The 18,500-nt window shown below is 44.6% G+C and overlaps 1 protein-coding gene across 8 annotated transcripts in view; it reads left to right on the top strand.

The window, feature by feature from the left end:
- The window catches only part of LOC140896406 (venom prothrombin activator pseutarin-C non-catalytic subunit), an 81,505-nt gene that overhangs the window by 53,640 nt on the left and 9,365 nt on the right, over nucleotides 1-18,500 (top strand). For all 8 annotated transcript variants that reach the window (XM_078848213.1, XM_078848219.1, XM_078848222.1 and 5 more), the window contains 7 exons: nucleotides 2,438-2,612; nucleotides 8,360-8,596; nucleotides 10,197-10,404; nucleotides 12,448-12,621; nucleotides 15,291-15,407; nucleotides 15,898-15,969; nucleotides 17,645-17,739. In XM_078848213.1, the coding sequence (XP_078704339.1) occupies nucleotides 2,438-2,612; nucleotides 8,360-8,596; nucleotides 10,197-10,404; nucleotides 12,448-12,621; nucleotides 15,291-15,407; nucleotides 15,898-15,969; nucleotides 17,645-17,739 (1,078 nt within the window). The remainder of the gene's footprint in view (nucleotides 1-2,437; nucleotides 2,613-8,359; nucleotides 8,597-10,196; nucleotides 10,405-12,447; nucleotides 12,622-15,290; nucleotides 15,408-15,897; nucleotides 15,970-17,644; nucleotides 17,740-18,500) is intronic.

The raw sequence follows: 18,500 nt of genomic DNA, 5'->3' as shown, positions 1-18,500 counted from the left end.
TCAGATAGCTGTCCCACAACAAAGCTACTGTTGCTGAGGGATTAGGGGATTTCTTAATCACACAAGTGCTGTTCCATTTAACAGTCTGTAATGCAGTAGGTGAAGAGGAAGGAAGGACCAGTGCTTTAGGGCACTAGCCTGGAATTCAGGAGACCTGGGTTTAACTCCCAGCTCTGCCAGAGACTTCCTGTGTGACCTTGGGCAAGTCACTTAGTCTCTCTGTGCCTCAGTTCCCTGTCTGTAAAATGGAGATAAAGTCCTTTCCTACCTCACAGGTGCTTTTGTGGGGATAAATGCATTAAAGATTGGGAGGTGCACAGATACTACAGTAATGAGGCCCACATCAATACCTCAGTTGGTATCTAAGTATGTGTGGCTGGGATGATTTGGGACTCAGTCAAGAGAGAGCCTATAGGTTGCCAGTTTGAATCCAGCTTGAGTAGGTAGGGACTTTGGTGGAGATTTTTCAAAGTGACCTAAGGGAGTCTCAATGGAGCTGGGTGCCTTACACCCTTAGGCCCCACTGAAAATTCAAGCCTTGTAGTTCCCACCATCTGAAATTTTATTCAGTCTCCAGTACAAAATGAGTAGTTTGGCTCCCACTTATCTGCTGGGAACTGGACTACCACATCATGCAAACCACACCACCACAGACAATTCTAATTAACTCCCTTGTTGCTAGTCTTAGCAGAGATCAAGAACTGATTGGACCATCGCGCATGAACTCCAAATTTGAGATGTTCGCATTGTTTTGATTTGGAAAAAGGGGCTTTAGTTCCCAACAAGATTTTGTATCCAGTTTTTCTGAGAGAAATTCAACCTGTTAGAAATTTGAAATTTCAAATCAAACCATGCAAAATTGCCAGTGATTTCATATTTCTGTGCAAATCTGCCTTTTTCCCCTAAAATTGCTTCCCACAAAAATATTTGCACAGCCTGAATTTTCATTGTTGCGTGATTTAGGACAGGAGTGGAAATAGTTTCACTACAGCACATTCAGTCTCTGAATTGTGTATTTTTCAAATTGTATCTTCAGACTACTTGACAAACTTGTCTATTTCCCCCTTCCCAACTTTCCCCATGTAGGACCCCTGCTTAAGCTCCACCTTCATTATTTGTATTTGCAAGAGTGCCCAGAGGACTCTGAGTTCTTCATGTGTAAAAATCCTGAAGCTCAAATACTGAAATTATTTGCCCTGTGTAGGGCAGATACTCAGCTGCTGATATAAATGAGGACAGCACCACTGAAGTCAATGGTGCTGTGACAACTTCCCTCAGCTGAGGATCTGTCCCTGAGTCTTTGGAAGAGTTGAGAATAGAACCTACAACCATAAGAAACTGAATCAGCACTTAGAGTTTTGGTGAGACAATAAGAATCAAGCTCCTTCCCCCACAGATGTATCGGCTCTGGAGAGCTAATGGAAATATAGGATGTAATTGGTTATCAGCAGTAATTCAGAGCCGCATGAGAAAGAGATGATCCCCAGGCCTTTGCTCTAGGCACTAGAGGAGTAGTGCTCTTTCCACTAAGGGTACATCTACACAGTCTGCAGCAGCAAGCCTTCCAAGTGCAGGTCAACATACCTGGCCTTGTGCTAACACTATAACAATAGCTGTGTAGACAGTGCTTGAAATTGAAGCACAGGCTGGCACTTGGTCTCTGACTCCCACCCCCATCCCTAGACTTGAAAGCCTGAGCCACGTCGACACAGCTGTTTTTAGTTCGGTAGTGCAAGCCCGAGTCTGCTGTGGGCTGTGTAGATGTACCTTAGGTGACTCTGAGGGACTAAACTCCTATTTCTTCACAGAGCAGTTGCATTTTTAAATATGGTTGTGATCAGATGACAAATATGCAAAGGTGACACCTTCTCACGGAGCTGTCAGCATCACTTCCTCATACGGCTCTGAATTATAGCTGATAACTAATTACATCCTTTTTTTCCACTAGCTCTCCAGAATCGATATATCTGTGGGGGAGGGAGCTGGATTCTTATTGCCTCACCAAAACTCTAAGTTCTGATTCAGTTTCTTCTAGATGATGGTGTAAGAGATATAAATAGCCCAGATGGATTTTCAGATATTAGAGAAAATTTTCATCACTGGTGGTTAGAAAAACTATTTTAGGATTTACAGACTGAGCAAATCTGGTGTAGAATCACTGAGGAGAAAAATGGAATGTAGTGATATCATTTTGTAGTCACTTTAATACCCTGGATCATACATTTTCAGGGTGAATCACTGACATTTGTGCTGATTCATTTTCCTCCAAAGCATTCCAACGGTAAATGTAACTGTTTCTCAGACTACATCTTGAGGGGTTTTTATGTGTAGGTCTCTAATTTTCATCATAAGATGTCAGTTTTTCTAATTCCATGATGTTTATGTTCCATTATGTTCTAATTCCATAATTTTTCTAATTCCATAATGCTCCCCTCAGCACAGTGAGGAATGTCAGAACCAGCCATGATGGGGGCAACACCATATACAAAAAAGTGATTTTCCGAAGCTATGTGGATAGTACCTTTACAACTCGGGAGCCTGAAGGGGAATATGAAGAACACCTGGGTATCCTGGGTCCTGTTATCAGGGCTGAGGTGGATGATGTCATCCACGTAAGTCAAGGCTTCAGGTGTTTGGTGCATGAAGGTTTCTTACAATGATCTGAAAGGGCTGAGCTAGAACTGGTTGAAAAATATCAGTCATTTTTGGTGGGATATCGTGTAAAATTTATTTTTTTCTCAACTTCCCACCCCAAAAAGCTTTTGTTTTTTAACACAAAAGCAAAAAGTTGGGGGGGGGAGATTTTTCAAAAACTGTTTTTAGTTCTACAAAAAAATTGCTGTTTGAAAACTGAAAATTTCCCCCAAAACTCAACTGAAACGTAAATTTTTTTTAATGAAAAACCTGAAACTTTAGACAAAAATGAAAATGTTTACATTTGTCTGAAAAGTCATCTTTTGTCTTAAAAATATTTTCATGTAAAAATGTTGAGCAGTTCTAGTATAAATGGAACTCGCTGGTCAGTATGTGTTACAGGTCCCCCCTCTGAGCGAATTCTCAGAGGATCGGAGTTTTCACAGTCCCCCCACTCTCTCAGCTAGCTATGGAGCTTTAGCTCAAGTTGTAGCCACTCATGCTTTTAGTTCTGGAGGTCCTCACGTCAATCCTAGCATGGTGGCCAAGATGCCGGCCATCACATAAATGCTAAGGATGATGTGGAAGCAATACAAATAATAAATACAATACAAGGGATTATAGCTAGTAGTAACAGGGGAATATTACAAAAGGGCACACTTCCTGTGAATGAGATCTTTGAGGCGGTGGAATAGTCATCCCCAAGGGAAGTGGTCTCCATCTCTTGGGACTTAAAACTGGGCAGTGTTTTAGAATATTTACTGTAAGGAAGGTGTTGACCCCTAGTGGGATAGATTGAATGGGACATGATAGCTCTTTGAGTAGTGTCTCTGTGGGTACTCCACTTTAAGTGGTGGTGCATCCCTCGATCAGAGATTTATGGTAGCAGGGTCCGTGTGGGTCGCGGGTGCGCAGTAGGCGTCCCTTGGCGCCATTAGTGCTGTGTGTAGCATGCGCACAACCCAAGCCCTCCAGTTCCTTCTCAACCGTCCTCTGCTGAAGAGGGAGCGAAGGGGCAGTCTTAGCAGTTCTCCCTAAAAATCGTTAAGAAATAGCTTTTAGATAAATATTTAGATAAGCTATTAGAGAGAGAGTTAGAGTTAGTGTTAGTAAAACAAAAACAAATTTCTTGTTAATTCGTTAGACAACATCGCACCCCCCCCAAGGGGCGGTTATTAGTTAAAATGCCGGGGTCTCCAGGGTTCAAACGATGCAGCTCCTGCCGTGATGCCATGCCCGTTTCAGATGGACACTCTTTATGCATACGCTGCCTGGGTGAGGGACATATTCCCCAGAAATACTCCCACTGCAGCAACCTGAGAGCCAGAGCCCAGCAGGACAGGGATCTCCAGCTTAAAATGATCTTGATGGAGAAGTCCCTCCAGCCTGAGAAGGACAAGCAAACGGCCTCTCTGGGCGCTCCTCAAGATGGAAAAGGAGACCTACCTTCTGAAAAACCAAAAAAGCGGGCTCAAACATCTCTGCAGAGAGGTCTGCGAAAACAGAGGTGGTCTCCTGCCAGGACACTGCCTCTGATGCCATCTTCCTCTCGGGTGAGCACCTATAACACTCCAGGCACCTCTGGCACTGCCGACGTCTGAGCGAGAGAAGTGGAGTTGAGTCGCCGACAAAAACATGCCTCCTCCATAGCACTGAGCTCGCCAGTATGGGGCTTAGCACCGCGTGTCTCAGGCACCACGCCTCCACCCCTGACACCGACAAATCAGTTGGCACCGGAAGATACTACCAAGTCAGCACTGAGGGCAATGGCCAAACAACACCGGTCGGCACCAACTCCATCAACAAAAGAGAGAGCACCCCTGGCACCGACTACTCAGAAATGGGCACTGGCACCATCTCTCCTGCCCCAGAGAGACTTAGAAATCTCATTGGCACCACATTCACCAATACTCGGTGCCAAGGGCTCCCCCACAGGCTCCAGAGGAGATCACAGCCCACAAGACATGGCACAGTTCTTCAGTGATGAAGAGGAGGAGATGCAGGGACAATACCCCCATCTCACTTAAGGCCCATCGACCAATGTGGAGTGACATGGGTCCGAAATACCAGATGAACCAACCATGGTGTGGACCTCCATGGATGTACTCTCCTATGGCTTTCCCAATGCAATGGGCACATTGGGAACCCTGGAGCGCATAGGGGTCAGCGTTCTAGACCGTCCACAGCACATAGATGTGAACTGTGCTCTAACCTAGCATCTCCCACACCACAACCCTCAGAGTCACAGGAAGGGGGAGAGGACACAGAGCTGGGCACAGACCATGGTACATCTCCTGTGCGCAATTCATCTTTCTCCACAGATGAGGTGATTATGCCCCCACCGCCAACCTCAGCGGATTACTTTAAACAGTTTCAAGAGCTGTTGGAGAGAGTCACGCAAATCCAAGACATTCCACTAGAGGAGATAAAGATAAACGAGCACAAGCTGGTACAAATACTGCAACCTGCATCTACCTTCCCTTCCCATCAACAAGGCCCTCTTGGATCCTGCGGAGACAGGCTGGCAGACACCTGCCTCTATTCCACCCACCTGCAAAAGAGTGGATAGACAATATTATGTACCATCCTAGGGGGCAGACTTTCTATTTGTGCACCCGCCTCCTAACTCTGTAGTTGTCAAGGCAGTAAAACACCATAACAAACAGCCATAATTCAAGGTTACACCCCATGACAAAGAACACAAAAGACTTGACTTCTTCGGACACAAGGTATATTCCTCCTGCGCCCTTCAGTTTCAGGTGGCCAATTATTCTGCACTACTGGCCAAATACAGTTACAACAACTATGGGAAACTTGCCCAGCTCACCTCTGAGCTACCAGAAGAAAAACACACAATTCCAGGCCATCATCACCAAGGGCCAGCTCAGAGGTAAAACAGCCCTTCAGGCAGCATTGGACACAGCAGACACAGCAGCCAGAATGACAGACACAGCCACAGTAATGCGCCGAGCCTCATGGCTTCCAGCCTCAGGGATACAAAAAGAACTCCAGACAAAAGTAGAGGACTTCTCTTTTGACCGGGAACAACTCTTCTCTCAGAAGACAGACAAGGTCCTTTATTCAATGAAGGATTCTTGGGCCACACTTTGGGGATTTACAGCCGCCCTGCAAAAAGAAGGAAATACAAACCATCTCAGAGACCTAGAGACTCCTCAAACAGGCAACAACACCGGCATCAACGATCACAACACCAGCAACCACCTCAATCTCTGGCGCAGACTTCTCAGGCAACACCTCCAAAACCGCAACTTTGAAAAGTTGGTCGAGGGTCTGAACGACCTCCCTCATGAAACAGTGCTCACGTCTGACCCATCCCCAATTTTTGGCCATCGACTCCAGCTATTTTACCACATCTGGGCCACAATAACATCAGACCAATGGGTGTTGGAAGTTATCAAGTCAGGATACACTATTCCCTTTAACTCCTGCCCACTTACCCTACCCCCTTCCCTGTCCCTTTTCAGGGACCCTTTTCACGATCACCTACTACAACAAAAAGTCAATCATCTTCTACAGCTAGGTGCTGTGGAACAAGTACCACTACAATTCAGAGGGAAGGGATTCTACTCCCGTTACTTCCTGACCCAGAAGAAGAGCGGGGGATGGAGACCCATCCTGGATCTACAGAAGCTCAGCAAGTTTCTCAGATCCCAAAAATTCAAGATGCTCACATTGGGTACGATACTCCCAGCGCTGTAACAGGGGGACTGGTTTTCAGCCCTCAACCTCCAAGATGCTTATTTCCATATCACCATTCATCCTGCCCACAGAAAATGTCTGTGATTCACGGTAGACGAGAACACTTCCAATACGGAGTACTACTGTTCGGCCTATCCACGACACCAAGAGTCTTCTCAAAACTCTAGCGGGGGTAGCGACTCATCTGCACAAACAGGGGATAATGATTTTTCTCAGCCTGGACGATTGCCTTATCAAAGGCCCAACTCTACGAGTCACAATGGATGCAGTCCGGTCCACTATCACATTATTCCGGGAGCTGGGTCTACAAATAAACGAACGGAAATAACCATAAACCCAGTCGAACAACTAGACTTTATCGGGGCACACCTCGACGCTATAGAAGCCAAGGTGTCATTACCCCTTACCAGATTCACGAACCTCATCCAAGAGGTACAAGTCAGTCCTCAAGTTCAGGCTCACACTGTCCTACAATTATTAGAACACACGCCAGCCACGACATTCATGGTACGACATGCAAGACTACATATGCGAAGTCTACAAGGTTGGCTAAGCATGGTATACATACCAAGCAAACACAACCTACACAAATGGCTCAAAGTTCCATGAAATGTCCTCAATTCATTACAAAGCTGGACAGGGCCACAAAATAGCTGTATGGGTATCCCTTTTCAACAGAAACTCCTGACAACAGTAATCATCACAGATGCCTCACTGATAGTCTTGGGTGCTCACATGAGTCAACACATATACAAGGCAAATGGTCTCCCAGAGAGACTCCCACTGCACATCAATTTGCTAGAGCTACGAGCAGTCAGCAATGCCTGCAGACACTTCCTACCTCATATACGAAACAAATCCATTTGAATTATGACCAACAATATTGCCTGCATGTTCTATGTCAACAGGCAAGGAAGAGCTCGCTCACATTCCCTATGCACAGAAGCCATGAGACTTTGGAATTGGTGCGTACAATACAATGTAAACATCTCAGCGTGTTACCTGCCAGGCTGTCAGAATGCAACAGCAGACACGCTCAGCAGCTACTTCTCCCAGGATCATGAATGGGAGATGAATGGAGAGGTCCTGAGTTCAATCTTCAAATGGTGGGGCATGATTGATTGAGCTCGATCAGAGTCCATCTTGCTGCCATTTCAGCATTCCATCGAGAGATCGATGGAACTTCGACGTTTACACACCCAGCTACAAAACGCTTCCTCAAGGGTCTCCGAAATGTTTACCCAGACGTGCGATGACCTACACCAACATGGGACCTCAACCTGGTATTGAAATGCCTCGCCGGACCACCATTCGAACCGTTAGCCACCTGCTCATTTTCTCTAACTTCTTTGACCAGGCTCTCTGGTACATAAAGGGAACAGATGAGGAGTTACATAAAAATCAGGAGCAAGAAAAGGGGGAGACAAAAGCCAACCCTAATCTTGGAACTCCATCCTCAGAGTGAGGGAGACAAGACGAGCTCCTTGCCCTGGCAGTCCGCCTCTGGGGTGAGGGAGATGCATACTAGAGAAACTCCCATTGACATCAGTGGGAACTACATACACTGGGATCTAGTATTACTGTAGAACTAGCTTGTGCCCCATCTAACACAGCCAGCCAGGGGTGTAGGAAAGAATAAAGACTCCCTGTCCCCCTTGTGCAACCCATTGTACGCCTGCTGGAACTGGGGTTCTCCCAGGAATGCAGGGGCTGCTCCCAACTTGCTCCCTCTTGGGAACAATGCTGGAAAGGGGGCAGGGAGTAGGCGGAGCCATTACCCTGCTCCCCACATACTAGTAGCTGTGCACAGTTGTGTGCTGCACCCCGTAAAGATGTGTCACGAGTTACACTCCCCACCTCCAACCAGGCACAATCTAGCCCATAATCAGTAGACAAATCTGAATCCTGAATTTGTACTTTACACAGTTCATGGGTGTTTTATGCCTGGGATCTTGGTTTAGGCCCAAATCTGCTAATCAAGAATCTGCTTGTATTTATTTTCTAGGTTCATTTTAAAAATCTGGCATCCAGACCATATTCCCTCCATTCCCATGGGCTTTTGTATGAGAAATCCTCTGAGGGAAGCAGTTATGAAGATGAGTCTCCAGACTGGTTCAAAAAGGATGATGCAGTTCAGCCAAATGACACCTATACCTATGTATGGTTTGCAACCAAACGGTCTGGACCTATGCAACTTGGAGCAGCCTGTAGGTCCTGGGCCTATTACTCCGGTGTAAACCCGGTAAGGAAATCTAAGCAGAAGGGTGCTGGAGTCTGCTGGATAACAGCTACTATGTCTTGTTGCTGAAATACTGGCTTCACAGCACTTTGCATTGCTTCCTATTCTTTTGGGCCTGATTCACTACTCTCTTGTTCCTCATCTAATCATTTATGCCTATGCAAAGTGAATATAAATTGCTGCCACTGGCATGAGTGGATGGAGAATTCTGATTTGATAGCATTTCATAGCCGCTTTGCATAGAGTTCAGTAACTACACAAGGCAATGGGGAATCAGGCCCTCTACCCCAAATGTAGGGCCTGAGCCAAAGTCTTTCTGTTAAGTTCAGTAGACTTTTGGATCAGGCCCTTAGTTAGGAATATAGCATAGCTGAGAGATTCTCCCAGCCCCCATGTTTGCAATGTGATGTGCAAATACATCTTGGATCCGGGTTCCTCATCTGTAAAATGGGACCTTTACCCAACCTTTATTCATTAATTAAGTCTTACTTCTGTACCTGATAAATTGGTTGAAGTAATCATTCAAATAGAATAATAAAAGATCTGGAAGATCATGGTATGATAGGGTCTATCCAGCATGGTTTCTGTAAAGGAAAGTTGTGTCGCTAATCTGTTGGAATCCTTTGACTGTGTCAGTAAAATAGCAGATAAAGCAGAATCAAATGGCATATTTTATGTACACTTTCAAAAGGCCCTTGACAAGGTCACGCACAGGAGGCTACTGAAGAAAGTAAGTAATCATAGAATGCAAGGCTGAGTATAGTCATGGATCAAATGCTGGTTAAAAGAGTGAATAAACAGTAAGATTAAATGGACAATTTTCATGATGGCAAAAGGCTACAGCAAGGGGCCACAAGGTTCTGTATTAGCACCAGTGTTTTTCAATACATTTTTTAATGACCTGGAAAGCGGGAGAGGTGAGTAGTGAGGTAGCAATATCTATTGATGATCCAATTAATTTAGGTTAGCCAAGTCCGGAGAAGACTGTGAAGACTTAACCAAGCTAGTTGTATGGGCAACATGATAGGAGATTCAATTCAGTATTGATGTGTACAAATAATCCGTATTGGACAGAAAATGTGAAACTACTTGCACCTTATGTGGTTCTAAATTAACCATATCAACTCAGTATATGATCAGGATCAACTGAGCGTCACTGCAGACAGATGGATGAAAACCTCTGCTCAGTGTGCAGCTTGTGGTTGAAAAAGCAAACAAAATGTTATGATGCATACAGAATAGGATGGGGAACAATACAGAAACGATTATAATGCCATTTTATAATCAGTGGTACAGCTTCCTCTGGAACTGGCCACCCATGTCAAAAAGGATATTGCAGAACTAGACAGGGATCAGAGACTGGCACCATAAGTTTAGGGGCATTTAAAAAACATGAAAAAAATCTGGCACTGGCCACGGTTGGAGACAGGATGCTGAATTGGACGGGCCGTCTGATCCAGTCTGGCAATTCCTGTGCACCGATGTTAACACTTTTAAGGGAAAATCCTCAAACGAAAGCCCCTGTGAATGTGCAAATTGTTATTAATGAAGTATTATGGGAAACCCTAACTTTTACCTGTAATTTGTATTTATTGCCTTCCAGGAGAAAGATATTCACTCAGGCTTGATTGGTCCAATCTTGATCTGTCGAAAGGGAACGGTCAGTACAAGTAACAGGCCAGTAGATACCCAAGAGTTTGTCCTGCTTTTTATGGTCTTTGATGAAGAGAAAAGTTGGTACTTTGATAAGCATTCCAAAGGGACTTACACTGAGAAGACCTCAGAAGTGCAAAAATACCACAAATTCCATGGTACTAATGTTTCCCTTTGTCAGTTATCCATGTTGGGAGGAAAGAGGGAGGAATTAAAAAGATCTCAACCCAGCTTCTCTTGGTGCACTTCAACTTTGCACGCACACATCATTTGCATGCACGTATTTAATTTTTTTTGCACTATTCCTTGTGCATATAAAAATAGAATATGCATATAGACTAGAGCTGGGTGGAAACTTTTGACAAAAACAGAAAAAATGTTTTTGTTAACATTTTCCACAGAAAATTTTGACTTTTTGCCAAAAAATTGAAGTTTTCAGGTTTTGGACAGGAAGTTTTCAGTTGTGGGCTAAAAACCGTAAACTCCCTGGTTCTTCAGTTTTTCAACACAAGTTGAAGTTTTCCATGGAAAACAGAACCTTTCTGTGAGAATTTCATTTAAAAAAAAATCAATTTTCTATGAAGAAGCAGTTTCAAGAGAATTTTCAGCCAGGCCTAGCACAGGCCCTACCTGCTCTTTTTGGGCAGGAGAGCTGGTAGGAAAATTTCAACTGAAACAGTTTTCAATGTAATTGAAAATGCTGATCTGATTACACCAAAAAATGGTGTAAAATTGCGTCAGTTTTAATTACATTTCCCACAAAAATATATTTTTGTGTTTCAGAAAAATTTTGAACTTCCTCATGAAACAGAACACCCTGGTTTCAGCCAGCTCTAATTGGCACAGATGGGGCTTTGTGCATAGCGGGTGGATATTCAGACGTGCTTGGCATCCACAACAGAATCTGGCTCTTCAGAAGAGTTCAGTTCCCACTTAGGTACCAAAAGAAGTGTCCAATTATTCCAAAGAGCTCAGGACCCAGCAGCTCCCCGCATTCACAACAATGAGAGGTGTTGGGTGCTGCACACTTTTGAAAATCTGATCACTTCATTTAGGTGCCTAAATGGGACATCTCTTTTGGAAACTTGGCCGTAAAGTACTATTATTCATGTGAATAAGTGACGGTATGCAAAAATGGAAGCCATGTTTTTAAAATATGGTCCTTAATGTCAGGCATAAGTCAGATCTATTGACATTAATAGAGTGTGTCTCATTACAGTCAAACCCCCGTACTCTACAGCAAGCTGTGCTTAAATCCTGTGGCCTGGTCTCTGCATTCTCTGGCACTCAGGTGCAGCAGGCGGTGAATTCTGTGGCACTTGCATTTAAATTTGAAAAATGGAGTTTTCCTGAATGTAATATTATAATGAATATTGCCATCCACACAGTAACCTCTGTTAGTTTATTTTAATATTAAATCCCCCAATTGAGGAGATGAGAGGCAGTTTGGGATTGGATTAAGCACATTTGCTGGATGTTTCCACTAAAATGATCAGTAGTGAAATAGTTACCAAAGCTGACATTTAAATCATCACCTTTACATTTCAGAATCAATGCACGATTCAGATGAAGTGGATAGTTCACGCCTCTCAGAGCTATTGCTTTAGGCTGTCTGCAATCTCAGGGAGACATTTGGATATTGCTTAACACTTGATTCATATTTTCTAGACCTTTTTTTTCCACTACCAGCAGGGACCCTGGGGGCTTTTCCCTTGAAATTTTCAGAGCTGCAACACCCACTTGATAATGACCCTTTAAGAGGAAACAACTTAATTTAGGCCCCCTAATATAGGCTTTATGGAGTTAGTTTGGCTCACAAACGTAATATGAATCAAGCTGGCCTCATGTTTGACTCATTCAAAGAGATAAATTTCAACACTATCTTACTTTAACTGTTCAAGAGTTTCTGGGGCTTTTGTTAATTTTGTTTCCACCAGGGAGGTAGAAAGCATTCCCGCTTATTTGAATGACCATCAACTACACTTGCAATGACACTTAATTCATAAACTGAGAAGGTCATTATTATATGTTGACACTAGAGATTGGCATGGACCAGGACACCACATCTGAAACGCTATAGGCTTTGGGGTCATTTGGATCTAGATCCAATCTGTATCCTCTGGTCAAACTCTATCTGACATCTTTATTATCTCTCAGCTGGAGTGTGTTTCTTTTATCTCTTGTAATATTTTCCTTTTCAGCCATTAATGGGATCATATATCACTTGCAAGGACTGAGGATGTATAAAGATGAACTGGTCCGATGGCACTTGTTGAATATGGGCGGATCAGAAGATATTCACGTGGTTCACTTTCACGGTCAGACCTTCACAGAAGTCCCTGGGCATCAGCTTGGTGTCTACCCTCTCCTTCCAGGTACATATCAGCTCAGTGTCTTGTCATTTCGACTCATAATTATGAGGCTAAACCCTACACTTGGTAATGTTGGAGTGACTCTACTAAAATTCAGTGTCATTAGATCAGCAGAAGCAGAAATTGGCTTGGGCACATTAAGATAGCGATGGTCAAGTCTTGTGTTTCAAGATGCTAGCTGTTCATTTCTTGTGAGGTTGGAAAGGACTTCCCCAACCCCAGCATCATCTACCTCAGGGGTTCTCAAACTGGGGGTCGGGACACCACAGGGGGTCGCGAAGTTATTACCTGGGGGATTGCGAGCTGTCAGCCTCCACCCCAAACCCTGCTTTGCCTCCTGCATTTATAATGATGTTAAATATGTTAAAAAGTGTTTTTAATTCATAAGGGGGGTCGTACTCAGAGGCTTGCTATGTGAAAGGGGTCACCAGTGCAAAAGTTTGAGAACCACTGATGGACCTCATTGAGGTGGGACTGGAGCGGAGGCCGCCCTCCTCTGCAGTGTAAGTTATTGGGCAACGTTGGAGATGGGGTATGGAGTGCATGGACTGATGTCCTGATCAGGCATAGCAGGTTTGTATAGGGGAGATACAGGTTGGAGGCAGTCTGCCGTTGACCTGTTGTGTGAACATGGGCAAGTTCCTTTCCTGCTCTGTCCCTCGGTTTCCCCCATTTGCAAAATGAGGACAATAGTGCTGATTGCCTTTTGTAAAGTGCTTGGAGACTTGTGGATAGAGACCTTAGTATTCATACTGAAAAGAAAGAGCCCATGAATAACTAGTTAATAATTTCAATAGAGCTCTTTTTTGTTGCCATCAAAATGCTTTTCATACAATCCCACATGACACTGCCATAACCAAACTAGGGAAATTACTATAAGGTGGTTGCACAAGAGATTGAAAGACGGTACTCAAAGAGTAGTTATCAGTGGTTCACTGTCAAACTGGGAGGGCTTATCCAGTGGGGTCCATCTGGGGTCACTCCTGGGTCCAGAACTAGTCAATATTTTCATTAATGACATGGATAACGGAGTGCTTGTAAAATTTGCAGGTGGTACCAAGATGGGAGGGGTGCAGGACAGGATTAGAATTCAAAACAACTTTAACAAATTGGAGAATTGGTCTGAAATTAATAGGATGAAATTCAATAAAGACAAGTGCAAAGTACTTCACTTCGGAAGGAAAAATGAAATGCACAAACACAAAATGGGGAATAACTGGTGAGGCGGTAGTACTGCTGAAAAGGATCTGTGGGTTATAGTGGATCACAACTTTAAAATGAGTCAACAATGTGATGCAGTTGTGAAAAAGGCTTAATATCATTCTGGGGTCTATTGACAGGAGTGTTGTATGTAAGACCCGGGAAGTAATTGTCCTGCTCTACACGGCACTGGTGAGGCCTCAGCTGGAGTACTGTGTCCAACTCTGGGCACCATAGGTGCAGAGTCTGTGGGTGCTCCAGGGCCAGACCATCCATGGAGAAAATTTAGCGGGTGCTTAGCACACACCGGCAGCTAAGCTCCACTCCCGCCTGCCGCTGGCCCTCGCCAATCAACTCCTACCTCTCCCTCCCAGTGCCTCCTGCCCGCTGTGGAACAGCTGTGCAGGAGGGGGAGGAGCAGGAATGGGGTGCGCTTGGGGGAGGGGTCAGAAAGAGGCGGGGGTGGAGTGGGGGTTGGAAGAGGGAGGGCGGGGATGGAGGCGTGGCCTGGGGCGGAGCAGGGGTTGAGCACCCCCGGGGGAAATTAGAAGCCGGCCCCTGTGCTGGGCACACACTTTAGGAAAGATGTGGACAAAATGGAGACGGTCTGAAGGAGACCAACAAAAATGATAAAAGGGTTAGCAAACCTGATCTTTGAAGAATGGTTAAATAAACTGGACATGTTTAGTCTTGAGAAGAGAAATCTGAAGGGGTGACCTGCTAACAGTCTTCTAGTATGTTAAGAGCTGTTATAAAGAGGAAGGTGACCAGTTGTTCTCCATTGAAGGGCCTACAAGAAGTAATGGGCCTAATCTGCAGCCAGGGAGATTTAGGTTAGACAATAGGAAGAACTTTCTAACTCTAAGGGTAGTTGAGCTCTGAAATAGGCTTCCAAGCGAGTTTGTGGAATCCCATCACTGGAGGTTTTTAAGAACGTGTCGGGATGGTGGGAGCAGCATACGGCTGTGACTCGGGGAGAATTCCCCTCAAGTGCATGGTCTGTTGTGGCTCCTTTACAACCCTTACACACTGCCAGAGCCATGGCTGGAGCAGGGGCCAGCATCAGCCCCTCAGAGTTACTGTTACCAGAGCATGAATCCACGTAAAAGGTTAGGTCATTCACTACATGATCACACAGCACACACTGTGTATGCAGTATTATACAAAATATGTGCCTGATTCCAAGGTTATGTGAAAAAGTAAATTTTAAAGCGGTGAAGCTTGGATTGAGATCTGAACTTTTGATTCTCGCATGTCTCCAATTAGAACCTGTTTATTAAAAGGAGAAGGATGTTCGTGGATCTGCTACGCTTTCCAATAGGTGCAGGATATTTGCACTTTGTCAAGCCACCAGAAATGGGCAGGATCGATAGGCCCTGGTTTATCCAGCCTCACTGTTCTGTGTCAGCCAATCTCCTGCTAACCTTTCAATAGATGAGCTGTGATTTGTTTTTCTCCTCTCTCTTTTAAAGGCTCATTTCGAACTATTGAAATGACACCACCAAAAGCTGGCATGTGGCTTTTAGACACCGAAGTGGGGGAATATCAGCAAGCTGGAATGCAGGCCTCCTTTATCGTTGTAGAGAAAGGTACTGAATCTGATCACGATCATTCTAAGATACAGGATTCTAGTTCTAAAGTTCTCTCCCCCTTTCAGGGCATGGGACAGTAATGACTGAATAGCATCTGAATTGAGGAAATGGCTAGATTAAAAAGGGGGAGCTCATGGAATGATTATAGTAAACTGAATTTAAAAGAAGTGTTGTATTGCATTCAGAGCACTAACTTTACATTTGTTGATTCCCTAAAATCACCTATGAATCCTTAATTGAGGGAATTGAATGCAGAGATGATTTTGATCCTGTGGGCATACAGACCTTTCTTTTTTCTTGTTTTTCTTTCTTTTTTTTTAAACAGTGATAGAGTCCCAAATGTGCCCTACTGGGAGTTGGCACAAAGGGTGACCTCCTCAGAAAGGCCCAGCCAGCTCCTCAAACATGACTCTGAATGACCCTCCTTTTCCTGATAAGTTATGAAATGCAGCTCATCAGTAATCAAACATATTTGTGTTCTCTCTAGAGTGCAAGTTACCAATGGGCCTAATGAATGGACTTATACTTGATTCACAGATCAGTGCTTCTCGTCACATAAGTGAGTTGAAACACATTATTTGAGAAGGTCAGACATGGTCCTCAGTACTATGACTTGGCACCAGGCAGTGCAATTGTAGATTTTCTCTGCAGCTCTGTGTTTCACGTATGCTACTGTCTTCTGGCATCATTTCAGGAATTAACAGGCTGTCAGACTTCAGACAGCTCTCTGGTTCTGTTGGCCCAGAGTCGGAGCAGGACTGAGCAGCCCAAGGCCATGTGTACACTGCAGAGCTTGGCTGCATCACTAGGGTGCTCTGCTGGCATAGCTGAGATGCATCCTAGGCTGGCAGAAGGAGTTCTGATGCGACAGCTACACTGCCTCCCTGAACAGCATTAGCTATACCTCCAGAAGATCGGGGGGGAGGAGGTTGCCAGCATAACTATGTCAGCTAGGAGGTGTGATTCCCCCTGCCAACCTGCTTCTCACCAGCAGCTATGCTGACAAAACTTAAGTGTACAAACCAGGCCCATATCACTGTAGTCTTCTGACAGTGAGGCAGGCTTTTCTGCTCCTCCTGTTCTACTTGCTGGCTAATGTACAGGGCAGGGTTGTCAGGAGACATGGGTTCTATTCCTGTCTCTGCCACTGGCCTGCCGGGTGGCCTTGGACAAGTCACTTCTCCCCCCAGTGCCTCAGTTTCTCCAGCTGTAAAATGGTATTGAGAATTCATTGCTATTTTTAAGGGGAATGAGATGTAGAAGTGCAGTGTATGAATATTATAAGGGAGTAAAACGCTGCAAAATGACATTCCAAGCAATGTTGGGGTCTTTGATTTCTCACGCTTATTCCCATCCCGAAGGTGAGCTTTTGATGAAGAGTTTGGTAACATTCCATATACCCATGGGTGGGTACTATTTTCAGATGCTATTTCCTCCCTGCCATTATAAACAAATGGCTTATTTTGGAGACTTCAAACTTCCTGTGGATTTAGCCCTCTGTGAGGGACGGATGCCTCTGAAGGCATTTGCTTTAGAAGTAATCAAGTCACACACATTTGAAAATTATCTGTCAGACAAGAGAAACAATTGATTTTTAACACAGTGCCCTTCACGAGGGGTTGCTTTCCACAGTGGATGTAGAACATGGTTTGACTCTGCCTCCACCGCTAGTAACCAAACGCTGTTTAGCTCTAGCTGCTGCATGTTTCAACTTGACTCCAACTCCTAATGCTGACAAAGCCAAAGGAAGTAGTATGTTAAATAAAAGGGTGCCACGGGAGGCAATGTTGCCTAATGGTTGGAGCATGGGACTGGGGGCTCAAGAGACCTGAGTTTTTTTTCTAGTTCTGCCACTGGTCTGCTAGGTGACGTTGGGGAAATCACTTCACTGCTCTGTGCCTCCGTTTTCCTCATCTGTAAAATGGGAATAATGATACCGATCCCTTTTATAAAGTGCTTTGAGAGCTGCTGGTGAAAAGTGCTAGATAAGAGCTAGGTATTGTTATTTTTAAAGCCACTTTTCTGACTATAATGTTTTCAAAGATACAATCAATTTTTATTTGCTGATAACATCCAATGTCTCTGAAGCTTTTGTCAGCTTTACAGCTTATCAGGTATTTGTACTGGAGTCTCTTCCTTCGGGACAAACCAAAGAAGAACTGAAACATGCACGCAGTGGCTTTCTAGTTTTCCTTGATTTTTACCTTTTATCCTTGTTCCTTTTTTCCACCTAGACTACTGGGAACCTAAATTAGCAAGATTAAACAACGCTGGAAAATATAATGCTTGGAGCACGGACATGGAGCAAGGTGAATTTCCATGGATCCAGGTATGGTTGGTATCATACATACTTGACCACTGTAAGGTCCAGACAGGTTAGCTGATGCCTGCAGCTACACCACCACACACATGCTGGGTTTATTTTAGGTGTCGTGTGTGTTAAACAAGGTCAAACTATAACTAGACTTCCCAAAGAGGCTGCCAAGGAAAACTCAGGTGTTGCAGGAAGTGGTACTGGTGATTCAGTAGGACGCATGGTCCTCTTCAAGTGAGTGCTGAGCCACTGCCCCAGTATTGTGTCAGGGTCGTGACCTGTTGTTGGAGGGAATTGCGGGGAAGTTTGCTCTGCCGCTGCCCAGGGTATAATCATACTGTAGATAAACAGTCTGTCCTTTTGCTGTCCCCTTCTCTCAATGTGTATATGTATTCAGCCCTTGCTGAGTGACCAGCTAATCCTCCAGTCTAGTCATGGGTTAGACATCTGGTTTCTACTTCAGGACACAAACTGTTACATGGCGTGTGTGTGTGTGTGGAGGGCGGGGGGCGGTTAATGAATTACAAATTGTTTTGTACTTTAAGCTCTTCCTGTTCCGATTCTAGTGGCTGTCCAGAAACCCCAGAACAAGTGGCCAGGTTCTTGGAGAAGCTCAGCGACCTGTTAGGCCCCTAAAGACTTGGCCAGATGTTCAAGAGTGGAGACTCCTGGATGCGGAGTACTTCTGAGTATCTGGTCACTTCATTTCGGTGCCTAACAGGTAGCTGAGCTGTTTTGAAAATCAGGCGCACGCTGAGTACTTCCTTAGAACTGGC

Source organism: Lepidochelys kempii, chromosome 1, assembly GCF_965140285.1.
Source record: "Lepidochelys kempii isolate rLepKem1 chromosome 1, rLepKem1.hap1, whole genome shotgun sequence".
Lineage (NCBI taxonomy): Eukaryota > Metazoa > Chordata > Testudines > Cheloniidae > Lepidochelys > Lepidochelys kempii.
Note: the sequence above shows the minus strand (reverse complement) of the source record. Positions and strands in the feature narration are given on the sequence as shown.